Raw genomic sequence first — 22,346 nt, forward strand, 5'->3', positions numbered from 1 at the left:
AAATAAAACTTATTTAAAGTAGGTACTTTGGCAGTCTAAAATTTAGTCATACTTCATTCGTTTTCTTTTCTGTCCACCGAAAAGAAAATCGAAACAGTATTATTACACCTACTTCAAATCTGCGTCTTATAGAGCTATATTAAATAGTCGTTGGACGGGAGTGAAATTATATTTCTTGCACTTTACCGAGCTGCTTGCCGAGGCCCGCTTGCCTGGCCCAAGTGTTGCTCTCTTTCCTCGTATTAAGAAAAACTAACTGTTTGACCTAGCATTGCTCGGTATTCGATAAAACACAAATAAAATGACATTTTCTAAAAATGATTCCTAGCTAGATCGATTTATCGCCCCCGAAACCCCCTATATACTAAATTTCATGAAAATCGTTGGGGCCGATTCCGAGATTCCAATTATATATTTATAATTTATATACAAGAATTGCTCGTTTAAAGATATAAGATAAGATAATGTACTATCAGAGAAGTTGATTCCTATGCAAATCGGGGACCTAAGTAGTTTGGTCGCGTTACGTCAAACCCAGCTGGACAGATCACAATTAACATTGAATTGACATATTCGACCAAAATATAACGTTGGTCTGTCAATTGCATAGGAATCAACTTCCTCGATGGTACCTAAGTAATATCTTAAGACTTAATTTGGGCATTAGATCAACATTTGAAACATTTTGTGTTGAATATTTAAAAATAATTACAGAAAAGTTATAATAAAAATCTACTCCAGCTGAAATACAAAATAGGTAAGTACTAAGTATATATACTATAATATGCTTAAGATATTTAATTGAGAATGAGCATAGCTACGGGCTACCTTATATTATATTTATTTTACAATTTTATAAGAATTATTAATCTAAAGGTAGGTAGGTGCTCTAAACATACGTGGGAGAGCCATGCTTCGGCACGAATGGGCCGGCTCGACCGGAGAAATACCACGTTCTCACAGAAAACCGGCGCGAAACAGTGCTTGTGCTGTGTTTCGCCGAGTGAGTGACTCTATTCCCTTCCCTACCCTACCCTATTAGTTTCCCTTCCCATCCCTACCCTCCCCTATTAGTTTCCCTTCCCATCCCTACCCTCCCCTATTACCTTATTCCCACTTAAAAGGCCGGCACCGCACCTGCAGCTCTTCTGATGCTGTGAGTGTCCATGGGCGACGGAAGTTGCTTTTCATCAGGTGACCCGTTTGCTCGTTTGCCCCCTTATTTCATAAAAAAAACGAATGTAAAGCACCTACCTTTTTTAATGTATCTCTTTAGAACTAGAAGTTTTGATTCAGGCAAAATGTACAGCTGCCACACAGTAATATGATATGAAAATTGTTGTGCGAACTAAGTTGCTAAGAGCAATATTTAGTGCCAATATGAAATATCTAATATTATTAAACATAATAATTATTACAATTAATGTTATCTATAAACAAATATTTTCTAACCAAAAGATTATTTTTCACAAGAATTGATGATAAGCAATATCGCTCCGCTTTTCTATTCAACACTCATCATAAGCTTTTAAGAATCTTTTGTGCGGCAAAATGGTCTAATATAACTCGTTTCCGAATAAAAGAAAGGTGTGAATTTTCGCAGATGGTGCTGGCTCCTCCCCCTAAGATGGCGGGACCCCCACCTTCGAGCTGACGACCAGTAGCGTGCGAGCATCTCGCCGCGATACCTACAGCTTCCACCGCGCTCATCTCAGCACCACCTGTTTTCGGAACCAATTAACAGTACAACCTTACACTTAGTTAACCGGTGTCATTCTAACACGAATCACGATGTCTCGCATTTTGTTGCACCTAATTTAGGATAAATCACTCCAGTATAGTTAAATAATCTTGCAAAAATAAGTGAAAATGAACATCGGAGACATATCGTCGAGTACGAGTGAAAACGACTTGATAAATAAACAATTAGCCGCCTTCAAAAAGTCAAAAATGCCAATAAAAACTCTATTTACTAATTGTGATAGTGAGGACGAAACTGTGGATATAATGTGTGAAAATACCGAAGAAGCTAGTGCGAAGGACGATCGAGACAAAGTTGGGTTGACGAGCAACGTGGAAGGCTTTTTAAATCTCCACAACGCCAGTTTTTGTGGAAACAAAATTCTTATAGCACAGAGTAGCAGTGGTAGTGATAAGTTAAATAATTACAACAAATTCACAAACGGGAAATCGAAAACATTCCTAATAGACAGTATTTTAGGTAACCACGTTAGTAAAAGTAGTATTAGTGAAGACAACGAGGAAGCGGAGAGTTCAGAGGATAATGGTGACGAGCACAACGGTGAGTAGAATAAACAAAACAGGGAAAAAAATTATAAATACTTTTTAGTTTCTAGTTAAATGTGTACCTAACTAGCTCTTATTACGCAACTTCAATTGAAATTGTATTCCTGGCATACGAACCAAACTGCAAACTTTGATACCCTGAATTTTAACACGCTGGCCGCGCTGGTAGAATTTTGAAAAAATCTTTTTTCCAGTTTATAGGGCTCGTTTTTAGTACCCGATTTTATGAAAGCATAAATGTAGCTATTTACAATCTTTGCTACATCCAGTCCGTTTCGTATTCAGTCAAACTACAAAATGGTTTACTTGTGACTTGTGGTTTGTTTGAAATTCAAAACAATAATTTGAATCATGATATTATTTAATTTTATAATAATATGATATACTTAATTCGAAATAAATATTAACTAAAATTAACTTTGCTATATTAAGTTAAAGGCCCACTTGCGGCAGGAAGTCTGATGCAACTATCGCTAGACTTATAAAAATATAAAGTCGATTTACTTAAGTAAATCAAAAGTGCGCGGTTTGCTGGGGTAATACCTAGCTATAAGAAATATAGCTAGGTCTTATCTCTGCCAACTAGTCTATCGGTACCTATACAAGAGGTTTTAAAAAAAACCAGAAACCTCTTACTCTAGATGCCTACCTACATGCCCGCTTTATAGTTAAACCAAAATCCATAATAATATAATATGCATACTATTATATTATGTGACGTTTATGTCTGTCTGCTACATCTTCACATATGAACCGGTTAATAGATTTTCATAAAATTTTATATCCAAGAGAACTTGAGTCCTGAAAAAGGACATACCTGATAGCTTTTACAGGCGCAAAAAATATTCATTTTTTGCGCCCGTAGGATATGCTGAAAAACTGTCTTGGTAAAATTCCGGTTTGCGGGTATTATCAAATCCAAAGATGTATGTTAATCTAGATCCTTCTAGAAGTCAAAGTCATAAAATTTGTTTATTATCACCTTTTTTAGACAAATAGGAATGGGAAATATTTTTTCTTATTCCTATTTGGCTTGTAGTCCTTTTAAATATTACAGATGAATTTGGTGGTAATGAGTGTGGTGTAGGCTGTAGCCCCAATTGAAATTTTTTTTTAATTGGAGCTACACCAAGAACGCAATAGTAATTACTAATTTAGACATTTAATTATCGGCAACATTCGTGGTAGGTCCTTTAGCAATTAGTATTATGAATTCAATTTTGCTCAAAAATTGCATTAAAATATTTCAAATCTAATGTGAAAATTAGCATCCTGTTATGAATTGTCCGTCTGAGACCGCTATTACGAATGGGGATTGACCATTTTTTTTAATTTTGCTCATTACAAAAACATTTCGAGGAATAAGGTCAGTGATCGTTTTTCTGTATATAAACGAAAAAAATACCCATTAGTTACTTATATTTTTGAACAAATATGTTTAACCTTTGTTTGACCTTCAATGGCGTTAAATTAGCAATAAATTCGACCAACATTACCTTTCGAACTTTTGGTAGGCTTCTCGTATCAGCTTTCACATAATAATAATAATCTTTATTTAAAACTTTTAGCATCTGTTACAATGTGAAGTACAATACAGTTGTATAATTATGAACTTAAAAAGACAATAAATAACAGACTTTACACATATTGTATAACTTTGGCGCCTGAACTAGGCTGAGCCTGTCCTGCAGATCACCAATATATTTTCCTTCTTTTAGACATATAGTTTAGTTAAGATTTAAATTAAAAAAACAGGTATAATATTTGAAAAACAAATAAAAGAGCCTCTGGCTACTCATTAAAGATTTTAAATTTTAAGTGCGCGCTGTGTGTGTGTGTGTGTGTGTGTGTGTGTGTGTGTGTGTGTTAGTGTGTGTGTGTGTGTGTGTGTGTGTGTGTGTGTGTGTGTGTGTGTGTGTGTGTGTGTGTGTGTGTGTGTGTGTGTGTGTGTGTGTGTGTGTGTGTGTGTGTGTGTGTGTGTGTGTGTGTGTGTGTGTGTGTGGTGTGTGTGTGTGTGTGTTGTCTATCTATATATCTCTCGTAGCAATTGTTCTTTTTCTTGATAATCTAGAGTTTTGAGCCAGTTTTTAACTTTTCTCTTTACTTCTATTAATGAACTATCTTCTAGGACGCATTTTAATGGGTAATAACGCATATAAATGGGTGTAAATATGGACTAAGTCGTCTTGAAAAACTAAAGTTAGTTTGTGGTAGAGGTAGCTTCCAAATTCTTTTTTTACGTAGTACATCATAATTTGGGGATTTAAGAAAAGCGAAGCGAATAGAATTCTAGACTTGGGGATACTCAGAGTAAGTAGGTTATCTTGGAGCCACCTAGCGATTTTCCTAAGTGAATTTTCCGCCGTGCTTACTGCCTCAGCCCAATTATTTCCATAAAAAATAATTACTGTGTCATCAGCGTAACAAATAATATCGGTTTTGTGGAGTTTTATATTAAATATGTCGTTCATATATAAAATGAAGAATGTAGGGCCCTTAGGCCCTACATTCTTAATACTCCCTTGTGGTATGTCAAAATTAATATTTTGTAAATTGCTTCTATGATGGTTAAAGGATGTTTAATAAGAACTTGCATTTGACGAACCAGCCATTATAAATAAGATTGAAAGGAAAAAACATACTGCAGAGGTCAATTATTGGCCGCCGATGGTGACGTCAGAGCGAAACTTTAAAAATTTATTGAGAAAAAACTAGCCAATGAATTTCAAAATTATTTAATTTATATTCTTAAAATACCCTATTTTAACGAAAAAAAATATAAAAAGTACATGTGATTTTTTTGGACACTGCCCATTTGGTCTCGAAATTTTAGTTATCAGGCTTGGTTGTGTCATGTGTCAACACCAGCACGTACTCGGCCGGGACCGGACGTTTAACAGAAAACATCGCCGTCGTGAGCCAGTGTTGACTGTTGAAGCTCCAAATCAGCTAATTGCACATCGTTCTCAACAATTGGGGTTATCTAAAAGCACAATATGATGAATTTAGCGAAAGGATTTAGCTTCGAAGCTATAAGAATCAACTGGTGCAGGAATTGAAGCCGAAACCGGTCATTAAAATCGCCGCCGCCGCTTAGTTTATTTATAAACAATCTGCTGGGTTCAGACGAAGCCAATTTTTTTGTCAACAAGCAAAATTGCCGCATTTGGGCTTCTGAAAATCTTAAAGCAGTTATTGAAAATCCTTTGCATGCAATAAGTGTCACTGTGTTGTGCGCCATGTGGTCTGGAACGTGATTGGGCTGGTTTATTTTCAAAAGTTTCATGAAAGAATCAATCCCACCAAAACATTAAATGTAAAAGGAGCCAAGCAAAATATTGCATAGCTATGCAATACTTCTGTCGTAAAAAGTTTTCAGATCACATTCAAGCCAAGCCTTCAACTTATTTTGTAATTGAAATCAACATTCAGTAAATGTAGATATCAATAGTTTTCTTTATTTTAAAATTATTACAGTGGCTCGGCAATGAGCACATAAGAAACAAATAAAACTGTATATTTGGAGGAGTTCATACTTACACAGACGGCAAGCGTAAAGTGTTTTTTTTTTTAGTTTATTGTAACGACGCATCTGGTCGATGGTGCCCATATAAATCCAATTAGTCGCTGATTATTTCTCTAGTGCTCATTGCCAAGCCACTATAATAATTTTAAAATAAACTATTGATACATTCACTGAATGTTGATTTCAATTACAAAATAAGTTGAAGGCTTGGCTTGAATGTGATCTGAATTTTTTTTACGACAGAAGTATTGCATAGCTATGCAATATTTTGCTACGCTCCTTTTACATTAAATGTTTTGGTGGGATTTCATTTCTTTTTTTAAGGGTTTTTTTCTTTTCAGATCACGTTAAAACTATTCTACCGTATTAACAAAGTCTTAAGACTTTGCTGTCTGTCTGTCGTCTGTATGTCACCAGGCTCTCGAGAACCGCAATAGCCTAGATAGTTGAATTTTTCACAAATTAATGTATTTTCGTTGTCGCTATAAAATAAAATAGTCCTATTAAAATAAAATAATTTAGGAATGGCGGGTCTCACCGACCTTCGAGAAGGAGGAGTTCTGGCCGATTGGAGTCGTCTACAGGAGGTTTCGAGGACGACTTCCGAACATGTCGCGCCCCACGTCGCAGACAATACGTGTTTAGTGCTTGGTGTTAGTTTTAGTAAGAATGTTATGTATGTTAGTCTATAAGGTATATATAATATGGGCCAAGATGCCTGATCTAAATAAATAAATAAAATAAATAAATTTCTGAATTCTCTGTTCAAATTCTCTGTTTTATTAGGTTTTGAAAAACAAAGTTCTTGTTAGAAATATACAAATACATTAGAAATACATTTTTTGAGTATAAGTCGTACGAGTAAGTGCAACTTGCAAGTTTAATTAATATGTACCGTACTGTTCTATAAATATAATAAGTGGTACATAAAATATTGCGAACTGAGTAGATTAGCGATTGTCCGTTTATGGTAGACCAACAAACTAACAATAGGTATAAGATACCAACTTAAAAAAGTGCTAATATGGAGTTTCAATAGTATTAGAAGAGTATTGGCAATAATCGATGGCTCGAGTCACTATTTAGCGTAAAAACGTTATTTTGCTTTATTGCCTTAGCTATTTATAAAGCTATTTTGTAAAGTTTCTTTTTTTAACTTAAAAATCCTATTCGTATCTACACAGATTAGTATTCAAGTCATAACTTTTCTAAAATGTGGTAAATACGTCAAAAATTAAAATGTTATTGCAAAATATTTTCAAACTTATTTTAGCTAGTCCACGCAAACATTGTTGAACAAATAGGTAGGTAACTAAAGTTTAACGCTATTCAAAATGGGCCTAATGTTGTGTAAAAAAAGAAAGGGAACTATACATTATGTATTTACGTATAAATAATTTATTAAATTATTATTTGTACCCATAATACAGTTAATCTGGTATCCCTATAAATAATATAACTGGATGAAGTAAATGGAGGCCTTAGAACCGGGAAAATATTTGGAAATCAAAACAATGTGGAATGCATAGCCAGATATAATTAGCCAGATGATAAAGTAAATAAGTTACAAGATTTTTAAGGGGAAAAAATATATGAATAATAAAATTTACTTTTCTGTTATAAAATGTCAGTTATCCACTTCATTCACTTACGTCTTCAAATCCGTCACGAAGTATGAAATAATAGATAGGTCACCAAATTAATCAAAGTTTTAGAACTGATCGAAACGACTGCTTTGCTGTCCCGCATCGCAAAATCGTCAGCAAAAACCAATTGGCGGTGCGATGTTGCAACCCTGTTTTGTGTTCCAGTTCTTACTTAATAGAATACATTGTGTTACGTAAAAATAATGTTTTTGTCCGTCAGTATCGTCGACGTCGGCGTGTCCAGAACTGTCACTGAGCGGCGCGGAGATCATGGCGGGACACGCGTACGCGCACTGGCTCGCCACACACCAACCTTCCTCCACATACTACGGTAAATATTGCTAGCTTATGGGAGATTGCAGACGGCACACTTTTACAGTTTTTACTTTACATCATACAGTCGGCATGGCCGCGCCATGCCGACTGTATGATATATGCAGTGCTCCCAAAGTGATAATGCGCATAGAAATTTTCGTAATTTTTCGGCAACGGTCGTATTTCCCGAGCGTCGGAAGACGTCGCTGCAAGCGCAGTTTTAAACCTAACTTTAAGAAAAACAGCGCTTTGCAGCGACGTAGAGGCGCCTGAATATTTGGGAGTTCTGTACATAATATATGAGACCAATGTAGAAGTAGAATCACTACCCTGTCAGTTGTCACTGAGGTTGTCACAAACGCAACTAAACTGTACACAAAAATGAAATATTAATAAACTGCCGTCGCACTTCTACTTAATACCAATCTTGGGCCTTGGCTGGTACGCTCTCAACGGTATATAATGATCTTAGTTATTATCTTAATTTCTTTTATTATCAGTTTGATAAGAAGATGGTGTATTATTAATTAAAGGCAATATTTGACCACACTCGAAAAAGCCTCTCAACTCTCAAGAAACAGTTTTGATAGAACAGTTGAGTACCTATAGTAACTAATTTGTTACCTAAAAGTTGAACAAAATACACCTTCCAAATTGTCAATTGGTAATTATAAAGACGAAGCATCTGTAAAGAGCAGTGATATAAATTAGTAGCCCGTCAGCGAGCACAGATAGCATGTGTCGGGCATCGCGTGACCGCGGCCCGGTGCGAATGTTCACACGCGCGCCGCACGCTCACACCCTCACAGATGAGCGGAACTAATATCATCATGTAGATTTGGGGATAAATCCATACTAATATTATATATTCGAAAGTTTATCTGTCTATCTCTTCACGCCCAAACCGCTGAACCGATTTGCTGCGTATGGAGATACTTTGAGTCCCGGGAAAGGACATAGGATACTTTTTATCCCGGGAAAATGTGCGGCTCCTGCTCGATAAATGAATTTTGGCGCCACGGAGTTGCTGGCGTCATCTAGTATTAGGATAAATGTTATTTTAATGAAAAGCTGCTGCTTTTGCTGTTGCTGTTCTGATCTTTAGACTTAAATCTTAATCCTTAGCCAGGGCACAATTGAGAAAATGTGAAGCATCCCGCAGGCGCGGCCATTTTAATGTCTTAATATTATTGCACGTTACCTGTATAAAACAACAAATAAAACTAAAGGAGCATTAAAAGCCAAGAAAAATTAGCCTTCTAATAGCTCTACTATAAATATCTTAGCCACTTTTACTTCGATTTCAAATCGAATTAAAGCCCACCAAAAACATTAATTTTCTCATGTAGAGCCAAGCTTCTGAATCTACACGGCTTAACTCTACTAACACTAACTTAAACAAATTTAAAATACCAGTAAATAAGATGCTCGGAAACTCAGTCTGTTAATGCTGGTGTCCCTCAGGGCTGTGTGCTATCGCCTACTCTATCATTATATATAAACATGTCATTGATACTGCATATCAATGACATGTTACAAACCAAAGGCATTCATTGCTATGCGGATGATAGTACAGGTGATGCTGCATATACCGGCTCCCCTAATATTTCTCGGCAAAATGTCACTGAGAGTCGAAACGAACTTGTGTCTAAGGTGGAGAATTCATTGGAGAAGGTCTCTGAATGGGGTAGACGTAACTTAGTCCAATTCAACCCCGCCAAGACACAAGTCTGCGCGTTCACCACTAAAAAGTCACCAATGGTCGTTTATCCTCGTTTCGAGGGCACATCTTTAACCATCTCCCCTAGCATTGAGATACTTGGCGTCAACATATCGAGCGAAGTCCAGTTCCGATATCATCTTGAGGGTAAGGCCAAATTAGCCTCGAAGAAGCTTGGCGTTCTTAACAGAGCGAGACAGTACTTCAGTCCGGACCAACGCCTACAACTCTACAAGGCGCTGGTTCGGCCTCATATGGAATATTGTTCTCATCTCTGGGCAGGAGCGCCAAAATACCAACTGCTTCCTCTGGATCGTATCCAACGAAGGGCTGCTCGAATTGTTGACTGCCATAGTGTTTCAAACAGCTTGGACCCCCTGGAATTACGCCGAGATGTTGCTTCACTCTGCATCCTCTATCGGTTGTATCACGGGGAGTGCTCTGAGGAATTGTTCGGAATCATACCACCTGCAACTTTTCGCTATCGTCCCACGCGAAAAACATACCATCCTCATCACCTTGATGAGTGGCAGTCTTCCACAGTGCGTTTTTCGCGTAACTTTCTGCCGCGCACTGTAAAACTCTGGAATGGGCTGTCACCAGCAGTATTTCCGGACCGATACGACCTGCAAACCTTCAAGAAAAGAGCGTATACCCTCTTAAAAAGTTAGGGTCAGTAGAGTTAAGCCATGTAGATTCAGAAGCTTGGCTTTACATGAGATCTCATATCTTTTTCACAAGCTAAACCTTATGTGGTCGTCTCGGCAACATTTTACAAGAAATGTTTTTGGTGGGATTTCAGTTCTTTTTGTAAGTTGGTTCTTGTAAGTACTCATTTAAAGGTTTTTAGTGACTGTCTACAGTCCCGGGTAAACTCTTGTGTCCTAATTCATAAAATTGGTCAAAGTCTCATATTAGGGGACCACCCCCATTTTAGGGGACGGGGGGCCAAAGTATTAGAGGTATCCAATTGAGACTTTGTATGTTTAATAAGTCTATTATTGACATCATATCCTGAGAATATGAAATATCTGGTACTTACATCGAAAACCAACTCTATGAGAGTTCAAAAAAACGAAACACTTCGAGAAAAGGTAGGTAGTGCCCTTGCGCTTCGCTTGGCTCGTCTCGGCGGGTGCACTACCGTGCACTCGGATATACCTACTTGACTTGAAAGCTACAAATACTTTCTTCGAAAAGCAACGAACTATCTTTAGTGTCACCTAACCTAAGTAGATGAGTTTAAAAGGTGACAAATTCGACTCTTATTTGAAGAACATTTACGAGGCACGTATGGAATTTTGGTGGCTATAAAGTGCGCATGCGCTGGTGACTTGTGACATCCCACAGCGGCCGGAGGTCCGCTAACTCCGTCGGTAAACGGACCAGTTTTTACGAGCAAACATCGTTAATATTGAGAACATGACATAAAATAAAGCTGACTCAAAATGAGCTTTATGTTGATTATTCGGAGTTGTAAATTGGCAACACAATAGTCGTTAATAGAATTTATAAAAAATGTTTTTTTTTTATTAAATGTGTAAGTACATAAAAGGTATATATACAATGCTGGAAAAAAAATTTAAGCCAACAAATGAAATTCTCCAAAATGTAACTTTGTTTAGTTTCTGAATGAAATACTACCATTAACTCAATAGTTTTATAAAGTCGATCTATTTTCGTGAGGTTACTTCGCTACGATTGTCAACCTTCAGATCTTAATAAATCTCCAAAATCCCAAAAAATACAAATAGAAAAGAAGAAAAAACTGTAATTCCCGCAACGGTGCTAATAGGACGACAAAACGCGGTTCGTGCGACAGCTCGCCAGCCCCAACGTTCGTCGAATTGTCGCGAGCGGTGGTCGCGACTGGGACGTCACACGGAGGTGTCGGTAAACAGCTGCCGCCTCGATAATTACTGTCAAAGCCTCTATTTGCCCACGGCCTTAGCTTCGGTGTTAGAAGTGAGCCCCTAGCCGAAACTTTTTCTTTATCCCCGAATAGAATCGCCGATCAAAATGTATGGAATCGACGTAACATGAGTCGACTGTCGACTTTATTTTATCGAACGCTTATGTCAATTCCGTACATTTTGATCGGCGATTCTATAAAGAAGCGATAAAGAAAAGGTCTTGGCTAAAGGGCCCGTATCGGGAAGAGATGCTCCACGAAATCTTGATGAATTATGCTAATAGGCAACGCATACAGGCAATATTTAATCTAACATGGATTTATCACTTTAGCATTGCAATTACAGTTTAACGGTATTAGGACCATCCTATAGGGAATTTTAATTCAGATGTTACGAACTAAATACTTTAACGTCAGTAAAATATCTGGATGGCCATTCAATATCCATAATTTAATTAATGGGTTCATTTAAATATATATTCTAACAATAAACTAAAAATGTTATTAAAATAATTTATTAGTAAAACAATTATTATTATAATATCTACTGCTACGCGGCTACGGGCGTAGCACCTCTACGCAAAATAACGCAAAATATTATTTACATTTTTTATTTTTTGTAAGACTTGTTTTTCTTGGTAATTTATTTGTTTGGGATATCAAACATAATATAATACACAGACGATATGTTCAGCTGGATGGGATAAGTGCTATATAAAATGCTTCCCGCAAATATTCAGATATACATAGATATTATTTAAAGTTTTCCGCAATAGGACAGATTAGGCGCATAGCAAATTAATAAATAATATATTTTTATATGTTTATATACTCTAACGTAGATATTTCGACATGAGTCATATATGACATGGTCGTGTTTGTCCACAAGCACCCACAATCGGAGCGGTCGTAAATCGGTTATGTAAATGGTTAGCGGCTAGTTAGCACCACTATCACAAGGTGTATACTGTGTAGTATACTTGGCATTTTACCGTGTACTTATATTATGTCCATAATATATTTAATAAATTACAAAACTAATTCATTAAAATATATTAACCCACTTTATAAAAGACATAAAATGATTGACCGAGAGAGCGACCATATTCACAAGGTAACCCAACTGTGTACATACAAGAGAACCTCGCGCTGTAAAAATGAAACGTGTACACAAATCCTTGTAATAGCCAGTACTCACTATCGGTATTACTCGATAGTTTTACTCCAAATCGCGCCGGCTAAATGGAATTAAATAAATCCAATTTCCTTTTAACTTACTCGACGCGAGCCGTTGAGCTTTACTCAAGCGTGTGAATTTTGCGGTCCACACGATAATTTTCGATTTGGAGTAAAACTATCGAGTAATGCTGAATGTGTGGACGAAAGCCCAAGCCGTGGTTTTTAATCTACGTGATTGCTCGATCGAGTAAAACCGTATGTGAGTGGTTCTTTTTGTAAGTACTCGTTTAAAGATTTAAAGGCATAAGAGCCGGTACACATTGGGCGCTTTGAAGCGCGCGTTAGGCACGCGCTTTTCTAACGCGCGTTTTGAGAACCCCGGATTCTATTGTGCATGTATACGCTTCAATAGAATCCGGGGTTCTCAAAACGCGCGTGAGCAAAGCGCGCGCCTAGCGCGCGCTTCAAAACGCCTAATGTGTACCCACTCTAAGATTTACCATAATATAGTTATATATACTATTTTAACTAAATGACGCCCACAACTCCGTTGCGCCAAAATTTATTATTTGCGTGGAAACCGTAATTTTTTTGGGACAAAAAGTATCCTATGTCCTTTCTCGGTACTCAAAGCCATACCTCAGCAAATTTAATTCAGCTGTTTGGGCGTGAAGAGGTAACAGACAGACACACTTTCGAGTTTCGCATATACATAATATCGCATTTATGGATAAGTGCGACAACCCTAACGCGTCGAGACTTGAGGTGAGGTGCGCAGGCGCAGCGCAAACACGCTGACTGTGTTTATAGCCACTTAACGACGGCCCGCTACAATTCCGATTAGTGCTCAAAACACACAATCTCGTCGCGGTGAGAGCTACTTTGTGGAGCTAATTACAGATTTAACTATCTATTTATCATATTTTAACACTTTTTAGTATTTGGAATTCATTTTCTATGCTAATACAAATCGTGTTTTATGATTGGAAATCGACTTGTTAAAATGACATAGGTAACACATCTTTTGGAAATCATGACGTTTTCTACGACTAATGAAAACAAAGAATTCCTAGAGATACTCGTATTATCGTTAGGTAGATTATACAGACCTACAGATATAAAAAAAGTATATAACCTACTGAATTATAAGAGTAGATATTGAAAATAGACGCATAAACATTAAAAATCATACAAGAAATTAATTCTAAACCAAATGTTAGGCAAGTTCAAACCAATTTACTATTAAATGATGAGAAAATGAATTTGGTGGACTCCACTGTATTCTTAGGCATTACATTAGATAGTAAATTACAGTGGGGTCCTCATATTGCTAATCTTGCAGGTAAGCTCAGTTCTGCAGCATATGCAGTCAGAAAAATTAGGGAAATTTCTGATGAAGACACGGCAAGACTAGTTTATTTTAGTTATTTTCACAGTAGAATGTCTTATGGTATCCTTTTATGGGGAAACGCTGCCGACATCAATACAATTTTTGTGCTGCAGAAGCGAGCTATACGCTCAATTTATAAAATGTCAGCTTTTGAATCTCTGAGAGAAAAGTTTAAAGAAATTGGTATTCTAACTGTTGCTTCTCAATACATTTTGGATAATGTATTGTATGTTAGAAAGAATTTAACTAAATTTAAAACTAAAAGTGATAGTCACGGTAGAAACACTAGAAATAGGCACAAGCTGGAAATACCAGTGATCAGACTTAGCAAAATAAGTAAATCTTTTAAAGGTCAATGTATACGCCTTTACAATAAAATCCCGGAAAACGTTCAAAATCTATCAATTAATAAATTTAAAAAAGTAATTAAAGAACGTTTGTGTGCCAAAGCCTACTATACGGTCAAAGATTTCCTAAACGATAGCACATCTTGGGAGTAGGATGGCTGCTTGCAAGGCTGCTTCTACATTTATTATATGTGACTACAATTGTGTATTCATATTGTATAGATTAAGTTATTTACATTGTAAATTTTATTTTTTTAAAAGACAAATTTTCCACTTTTTTACTAAAAAGTGGCCCCGTGCGAGTTTCTTACGCCGGTTCTTCTCGCCGGGTTAGTTCCCGAACCGGTGGTAGGCAACATGTAGTTCAACATTCTGAAAATATTTGATTCAAATTTATTCAGAAATAAAACAATTTTTTTTTTTTTTTTTTTTTTATTTAAATGTGATTGAACTTTAAAAAGTATCACCGAATTAAAGTTTCACATTAAATTTCATCTAGCTTTTGCCGGCCCCTTACAATAATAATTACTAGTCAATTGACTCATAATATATTATGACTTAACCTAAACTAGAAAACTTTGATCGGTGGTAGGCACCAGTAGTAACGACATTCTACCGGTTTCGATTCATTGAAAGCATTTGATTCGAATCCTTTCAGAAAAAAAATACATTTTTTTTGTCAACAGATGACAAAAACAGACGGCCACGCCGTGCCGGCCCCGAGAGGAAGCCCCGACAGGCGTACAGCGCGAAACAGCTTGAGCGGCTAGAAGCTGAGTTCAAGCTGGACAAGTACCTCAGCGTGTCAAAGAGGATGGAGCTATCCAAAGCACTGGGTCTCACAGAAGTACAGATCAAGACGTGGTTCCAGAACAGAAGGACAAAGTGGAAAAAGCAACTAACGTCGCGTTTGAAGATAGCGCAACGACAGGGTTTATTTCCGGGCCAGCTGTTTGGACCACCCCAATCTTACTCCCTTTTAACTCCTTATGCGTATCCTCTAGGGTGTGTGTTCACGCCAGTCACATTACCATCTTCTCCACCGTAAAAACCGAGAAGAGAAATTGTAAAATGTTCTATGGAAGTATGAGATGAAAAACCATAAAATTAGAAATGTCTCTAACATAATATTATGCAATATAAGTTGAAATGTTCATAAAATTATCATTATAATAATTGTGTAAATAGTTAGGTAAGTAAGTAAAACTGTAAATGACCATTTAGAAACATAGTTAATTCATCCTTACTTTATTCATAGCCATTAGACAATATGGTAGGAATATTGCATTCGGTAAAGTACAATCTAGTCAATAGAAAATCTTAAACGATTTCTTAGGTTGGGTTGCACCAGAGGCGTGGTTAAAGTTAAAGTTATGGTTATAGTTAAATATGGCGTCCTTTAGCTTTAACTTTAACCGGAGAAATTCACAGATGTCTGTTGCGTTTTTTTTTTATTGAAGCTACAGGTAACGGGATTGAGGGTATAACAAATTGAATTATCCGTAAAAATCGACAGGAAAAATATAACACTGTAAAACATAGTAAATTTTCAGATATACGGACGCCATATTTGACTTTAACCAAAGATTTGACATTTTGCACTGTAATTATAGTTAAAGTTACAGTTAAAGTTAGTTGGTGCAACCCAACCTTAGTACTTAAGCACGTTTTATAATTATTTGGGTAATACCTGATTTCATTATATAATTTCTTCAATAATAATTTATAAATATTCATAATGGAATAATATCATATCGTTAATTTAACTCCATATATATTATTATTGTTTAATTTAGCTAACAAGAATATAATGCTAGAATCGTGTCCCTATAATTATACTATACCTAGGTAAGTAGATAATTCGTGATCTAGTAATTAGCACACTTGTAAACAAACACAGTGCTGGCTTTGTAAATTATACTTAGAAGCTATAATATTAACTTAGTTACATTATTGTTAATTAAGTTTCAAGGAGTCGTGATTGCTGTGATTGTTTCTTACATTATCAATAAAATTATGTTGATGCCTCGTTTCTGAGCTGAAATTGTCTGTAGTTTATCTATTCAATAGCCATTTTTTTGGTTCACAGAGAAAATTAGTTTTATTCTAATGTAATAAACGTCAAATGCAAGTTTATTGAAGTTATTAGTTACAGCTCTACATATTACATTTTGTAATCCTGGTTTAGTTATGATATTAAAATATTTCCGTCCGTCCGTTCCGTTCTTATTTAATTTTTGTTCTTTCACAATAATAGGGCATTGGTAGGTTGGCAATAAATAATGTTAAACTTATAAATTGTAAATAATGTTAAGGAGTAATAAACTACTTAATTTACTAATAGTATATAATATGTTTTATTCGTGTGCAAGACCTATTTATAAAGCTAAAGGGTACCTTTTTAGAAGAAATACTTCTTGCTAAAGTCCGGCACAGTGGCCGGTTTTTTCTAGCTAACAGCGACTTTTTGGATACACCGTATTACAGTCCGCCCCGCCCAGGCCCAATGCCGCAGCCCGCAGGGCGCCCAGAGCACCCCCGCGAATCCACGCTACACCCGCACTGAAAGTTATATGTTTATTATGTACCTAAACAAAAAGAAATTTACTGAACCTATTATGTATTATTAGACCTAAAGACTGAAAAGTAGTAGGCAAATAACCTATCTTACCACATATACCTAATAATTATTCTTTGATAATTGATCTTTGTTTTTTTCGAAGAATCCAAAGTATCTTCGTTTTCCATACGAATTTTATACTAAATCGGTTCAGGGGTCGAATCGTAAGGAGGGATTAGATAGACAAATAAATGCGACAGTCTGTTTGTCTGCCCAATAAGTCACCTAACAAATATTAGTATGAATGATGGACATTGGACAAGGACATGTAACAACTCAACGTAACAAATCAACGTAAACAAATTCTACCTGTATAAGGGCTCCCACACAAAACTGCGCATTCGCATCGCATCGCAAAAATCTGCAACAAAACTCACACTAAAATGAGATCTTAAAAGGCCGGCAGCGCACCTGCAGCTCTTCTGATGTTGCGAGTGTCCATGGGCGACGGAAGTTGCTTTCCATCAGGTGACCCGTTTGCTCGTTTGCCCCCTAATTTCATAAAAAAAAACATTGCGATGTGATGCGAATTCGCAGTTTTGTGTGGGAGCCCGGAGCCCTAAGAATACTCACTGCCAAAGCGGTAACCAATACTTGGTCTTGTCGTCCGATTCTCTCGCGTGCTTGTTGCCCAAGCAGAGGCTTCTGTAAAGACATAATTTGGACTGGGGTTTTATCGCCATCAGGGCGTATCTGGCCACATCATTTAGGCCTTTCAGAGACCCCTTGGGTACCATTGGAGGGATTTCTCGCTTGAACCTAGACACATCGTCCACGTTTACTGTATCGCCGTGGTCTACCATTTGCATCACTTGCGGAGGCTGCTGGTTCTGTGAAATAAATTTAAAATGTTATAGGACCTTAAGGGAGAGTTAATTGTTAATAAATAGTAGGTATATAGTACAATTTATTAGTGCGTTGCAATGGGGATTTCGGGGTGGGGTCATAATATTAGCAAAAAGAACCTATTCGTGTGTGTACTGTGTACCAGATTTCAGTAAAGAAGTGTACCACAGAATTACATTAATGATATGTGCAGCACTCAACAGAAACACATAATTCGTAAGAACAAGTCAACCTAATTACCATAGATATATTATTCCACCTAATTAGTATAAATAATATATTATTTCAAGGTCACAGTGCAGACTGCAGATATCGTTAACAACACACAACATTTAACTTGTCATCTGCTTCTGTAGAGTTCTTCGAAGATGTCTAGTTAATTTCTGCGTGTCATCTATCTATCTATCTATACCTATCTATGGATATCGTGTCATATTTAAATACAATTTGTTAAAGAATAACTCACCATGGTGATACACATGAGGACTTGCAGTATGAACATGCCGAAGGACAGGAATGCGATACCGGTGAGCGAGATCTCAAACAGGTCTCCCAGCCCCAGACCGTGGGACTCTTCCTCGTGGTGGTCTTCGTGGTGGTCGTGGTGAACCTCGTGGACCGGATGGTGCACCTCATGGTGGTACAGCTGCTGTGGCGGCGGCATCGAGTATTCGTAGCCTCCACCTTGGAAGATAATTGGTAGGGCTTGTTTAACTTAATGACGCACTCCTCCCTCGTATTCACAGTACAGAATTTGTCATTTATATCAACTACTAGTAAAGTGGTGGGGCGCCTCATTTTAAATAAAACAAGCACTAACTCAGCTTTTCAAAAAGTGGGCGACAACGCCCTCTTGTGGGCGCTGTAGGTCTGAAGGGACCCGGAAAAAAATGGGAGCGTTGTGTGGAGGCTTGGGGGGTGATTTTTTTCATCAGGATGCATTTTGAAGAGACAATGGGAGCGCTAAAATATATTTTTTTCTCAAAGTGGGCGGTAGACAAAATAAGTTTGGCAACCTCTGCTCTAACTAGATGACGCCCGCATCTCCTTTGCGCCAAAATTCATTTATCGCGCCGTACACCGTACATTTTTCCGGGATAAAAAGTATCCTGTGTCCATTCCCGTGACCCAAAGTATCTCCATACCAAATTTAGCAAAATCGTTTCAGCGGTTTGGGCGTAAAGAGGTAACAGACAGACAGGCAGACAGACTTTTCGAATTTATAATACCTATTAGTATGGACGTTCAGAGTTGATTCTTAGAACAGATTCTAGAATTCGCTTGAATAGCAAATTGATGGATTTAAGTACCACAGGCATATAATAAAGGCTCAAGATAAGACGAAACGAACATTGAAAATCTTGTAAATCCTATTGTAAAAGTAGATTTAAGTACGGTTGACGACCTCTATGGCTTTTGAACATTATAGGTACTGTCACAGAAGTTAATTCCTAGGCAGATGGGGGACCTACGTAGTTTAGTCGCATTACAGCAAACGACAGTACATCATAAAGTTAATATTACCGATAGGTAATATTAACTCTATGCAGTACATTGAATTGACATGATCTGACCAAATGACATCGCATTGCGGTCTGTCAACTACCTAGGAATCAATTGTCTCCATAATATGGTCTCCATGGTACATTGTCAGATTGAAAAGTTCTTCATGTATAAGGATTAAGGTTGGTAGGTATAGCCAGTATCTAGGTACTAGGTATACATTTTTATTTAGGCATTCACAGTGTAATGAGTCTGCGAGACGCGGAAAACCGTTGGTAGAGTTACGGTGTGTTGGCCGTGCTCGGAACTAAAACTAAGCGGGGAATTTTGGGTTTTTTTTTATTTATTTATTTAACTCAGGCATCTTGGCCCATATTATAAATACCTTATAGACTAACATACATACAATTATACTAAACACTAACACTAAAACACTAAATCTCCGAGGATCACACCTACTTTTTGTAGGTGTGATCCTCGGAGAGTCCCACATACCCCGGCCGCCAAAAAAAGGTATACATTTTTGTTTAGGCCTTAGAGCCAGTCCACACAGCGCGTTGCGTCAGCGTTGCGTCGACGCAGCGCTGCCGTTGCGTTGTTTTACATACAAATAACCAAGGTGTTCACACGGCGCGCTGCGTCGTCGCAACGCACACATGATGACGGACAGCAGCCCCCGAGACGAAGCGGGAGGGGGTGTTGACGTTAAGACTGCTTACTGCTTCGTAATAAAGCTGCGATTACGTAACGCGCCGTGTGAACTGGCTCTTAGCCCTTAGGGCACATGGATAACATTTGATACTTGCCATGTTTAGACATTTCATACGCGGAGACATCGTGGTCACCATACACCTCGCCTCCCTCTACCACCTCGTACCTGTCTCTGGGCTGAGCTTCCTTCTTGATAGGCGGGGACACCGTGGTGTTGTGGGTCTCGATACTCATGTTGTAATGCTGGTAAATGTCGTTGAGCGCTGTTACTCTGTAACATAATGGAGATAACCGATAACTATTAAATCGTAGTTTCAAGTTTCTATGGTCCAGTCACAGGAACAAAATACCGATTTTATGAGAAACTGTGGAACCTTATAAGAGCCATCCATTTTGAAGGGCTACATTCTACGGGTTCTAAATAAGTTTTCAATATTATACATTAGATTAAGGGGCTATTTCACCACTGTATAATTATTATTGTCGGATAGGCTATCGCCTATCCACAACTTATCTGACAGATACTCCATACTCTATCTGTCAGATAAGTTGTAAAACAGTAAAACCTACTTTGTCAACCAGTCCTGATAATTCGCCGATCCGGCATCGTACATGAAGGTAGTGGGAACATTTTGTATCCGACGACTTAGGCCATTGTAGGCTTCACCAACTCTGCGGGTCATCGTGGCCACGCCCACCTCGTCCAAGATCTGTTGAGCCACGTAGTTCCTGCATTGGTACTCGTTCATCATTTTCCTGCAAATTAATTAAACAGTAAAACTACCTTATCAGCTAATGTTTTATGTGAAATGCATCGTAGTTGCTATATCCTATCAATTCAATAAATTAGGTAACCTGCACTTTATATTTAATAAAGTAAGAAAAGCAGTAGAAAATAAAATTTTATCAATATAACATGTTTTATAAGTTACATGGTTAAGCTTTTTCGTTCAAAAAGGGAAGATTTAAGTACTTAAATTATTTATTTCAGTCATCTTCAATCTCACTAGGAATCATCAGCTATTACACTATCATTAATTAGGTACATAAATTAAGGTAATGAAACAAATTCCCACCTGTGATAATCCAACGTGGTAAGTGCTGCGTCTATAGAACCGTTTACAGGTTCTAAGCGATTTTCACTCAGCAAATCCATATCACCTTCACGACTTTCAACATTCTCCTCGGAAATGAACACGGTCGGCATCAAATCTGATCTCAAAATATCATTAACATTCAAATCTTCTAAGCAAGAAACGCAGAGAATAAAGAAACATATTTTGACAATAATTCTTTTTAACATGGTGAACTTGTTAGTTTATTCTAGTCGGTAGGAATGAATGAAATGCATCTCATTTTCCCAACACATTGTTCGTAAGCTGTATAGAACATTACTCGAGTTATAGAGCAGAAAATTTCCTAGCGTTAAGATTGTATCGTCAAATCTCTATAACGTTTTTGTAACTGTTTATACGAAGACATGCAAGTCGATGGCTTAACGTTAATCTAAGTAAGTAGGTGCACTATTTCTTATATCTATACTTATAAAATTACATGTCCTGACTGACTGACTGACTGATTCATCATCGCTAAGCAAAAACTGTAAAAGTTACAGCCACGAAATTTGGTGAGTAGGGTTGTTTTATTAAGTAGACATCCACTAAGGAAGGAATTTTGAAAATTTTACCCTCTAGGGGGTGAAATAAGGGTTGAAAGTTTTAATAAAAGTCCGTCATTTCTTGAGTTAGAAACATGAAACTTTATTTTTGGGTTACTGATTAAAAATGAATGGATACGTATTTAAGCGTTTTTGGAAATTCTACCCCGAAGGGGGTGAAATTGGGGTTGAAAGTTTGAATGAAACTCCGTTATTTCTTGAGTTAGAAACATGAAATTTTATGTTTGGGTTAGTGATTAAAAATGATTGGATACATGTTTAAGCGTTTCTGAAAATTCTACCCCCAAGGGGGTGAAATAGGGGTTGAAAGTTTAAATGAAAGTCCGTCATTTCTTAAGTTAGAAACATGAAAGTTTATTTTTGGACTGCTGATTAAAAATGAATGGATAGGTATTTAAGCGTTTTTAGAAATTCTACCCCCAAGGGGGTGAAATTGGAGTTGAAAGTTTGAATGAAAGTCCGTCATTTCTTGAGTTAGAAACATGAAACTTTATTTTTGTGCTACTGATTAAAAATGAATGGATACGTATTTAAGTGTTTCTGGTAATTCTACCCCCAAGGGGGTGAAATTGGGGTAGAAAGATTCAATGAAAGTCCGTCATTTCTTGAGTTAGAAACATGAAAGTTTATTGACGTTTGCGTTTGA

General features: G+C 37.1%; 2 protein-coding genes across 2 annotated transcripts; one reads left to right on the forward strand and one right to left on the reverse strand.

Moving 5' to 3' along the window:
• Positions 1–1,793: 1,793 nt before the first annotated feature.
• LOC121727103 (homeobox protein ceh-19-like) lies at positions 1,794–15,420 on the forward strand. Its single transcript, XM_042114783.1, has 3 exons — positions 1,794–2,302; positions 7,700–7,810; positions 15,029–15,420. Exons 1-3 carry the CDS (start codon positions 1,870–1,872, stop codon positions 15,388–15,390), a joined length of 906 nt encoding a protein of 301 aa, XP_041970717.1. The 5' UTR covers positions 1,794–1,869; the 3' UTR covers positions 15,391–15,420.
• Positions 15,421–16,795: 1,375 nt separating this feature from the next.
• On the reverse strand, positions 16,796–21,325 carry LOC121727104. The gene is made up of 6 exons (XM_042114784.1): positions 21,099–21,325; positions 20,593–20,778; positions 20,118–20,293; positions 18,275–18,492; positions 17,536–17,792; positions 16,796–16,904 (listed from the first exon to the last, which is right to left on the reverse strand). Exons 1-6 carry the CDS (start codon positions 21,323–21,325, stop codon positions 16,796–16,798), a joined length of 1,173 nt encoding a protein of 390 aa, XP_041970718.1.
• Positions 21,326–22,346: the final 1,021 nt, after the last annotated feature.

Source organism: Aricia agestis, chromosome 5 (genome assembly GCF_905147365.1).
Source record: "Aricia agestis chromosome 5, ilAriAges1.1, whole genome shotgun sequence".
Taxonomy (NCBI): Eukaryota; Metazoa; Arthropoda; class Insecta; order Lepidoptera; family Lycaenidae; genus Aricia; species Aricia agestis.

Bases quoted from the DNA above. Each gene is read 5' to 3' on its own strand.
- LOC121727103 (XM_042114783.1), top strand. From the start codon at position 1,870: ATGAACATCGGAGACATATCGTCGAGTACGAGTGAAAACGACTTGATA. The intron at 2,303-7,699 runs GTGAGTAGAATA...TTTGTCCGTCAG, and splicing joins TAATGGTGACGAGCACAACG to TATCGTCGACGTCGGCGTGT. The intron at 7,811-15,028 runs GTAAATATTGCT...TTTTGTCAACAG, and splicing joins ACCTTCCTCCACATACTACG to ATGACAAAAACAGACGGCCA.
- LOC121727104 (XM_042114784.1), bottom strand. From the start codon at position 21,325: ATGTTAAAAAGAATTATTGTCAAAATATGTTTCTTTATTCTCTGCGTT. The intron at 20,294-20,592 runs GTAGGTTTTACT...ATTATGTTACAG, and splicing joins TATCAGGACTGGTTGACAAA to AGTAACAGCGCTCAACGACA. The intron at 16,905-17,535 runs GTGAGTATTCTT...TATAACTTTCAG, and splicing joins TATTGGTTACCGCTTTGGCA to TGCGGGTGTAGCGTGGATTC.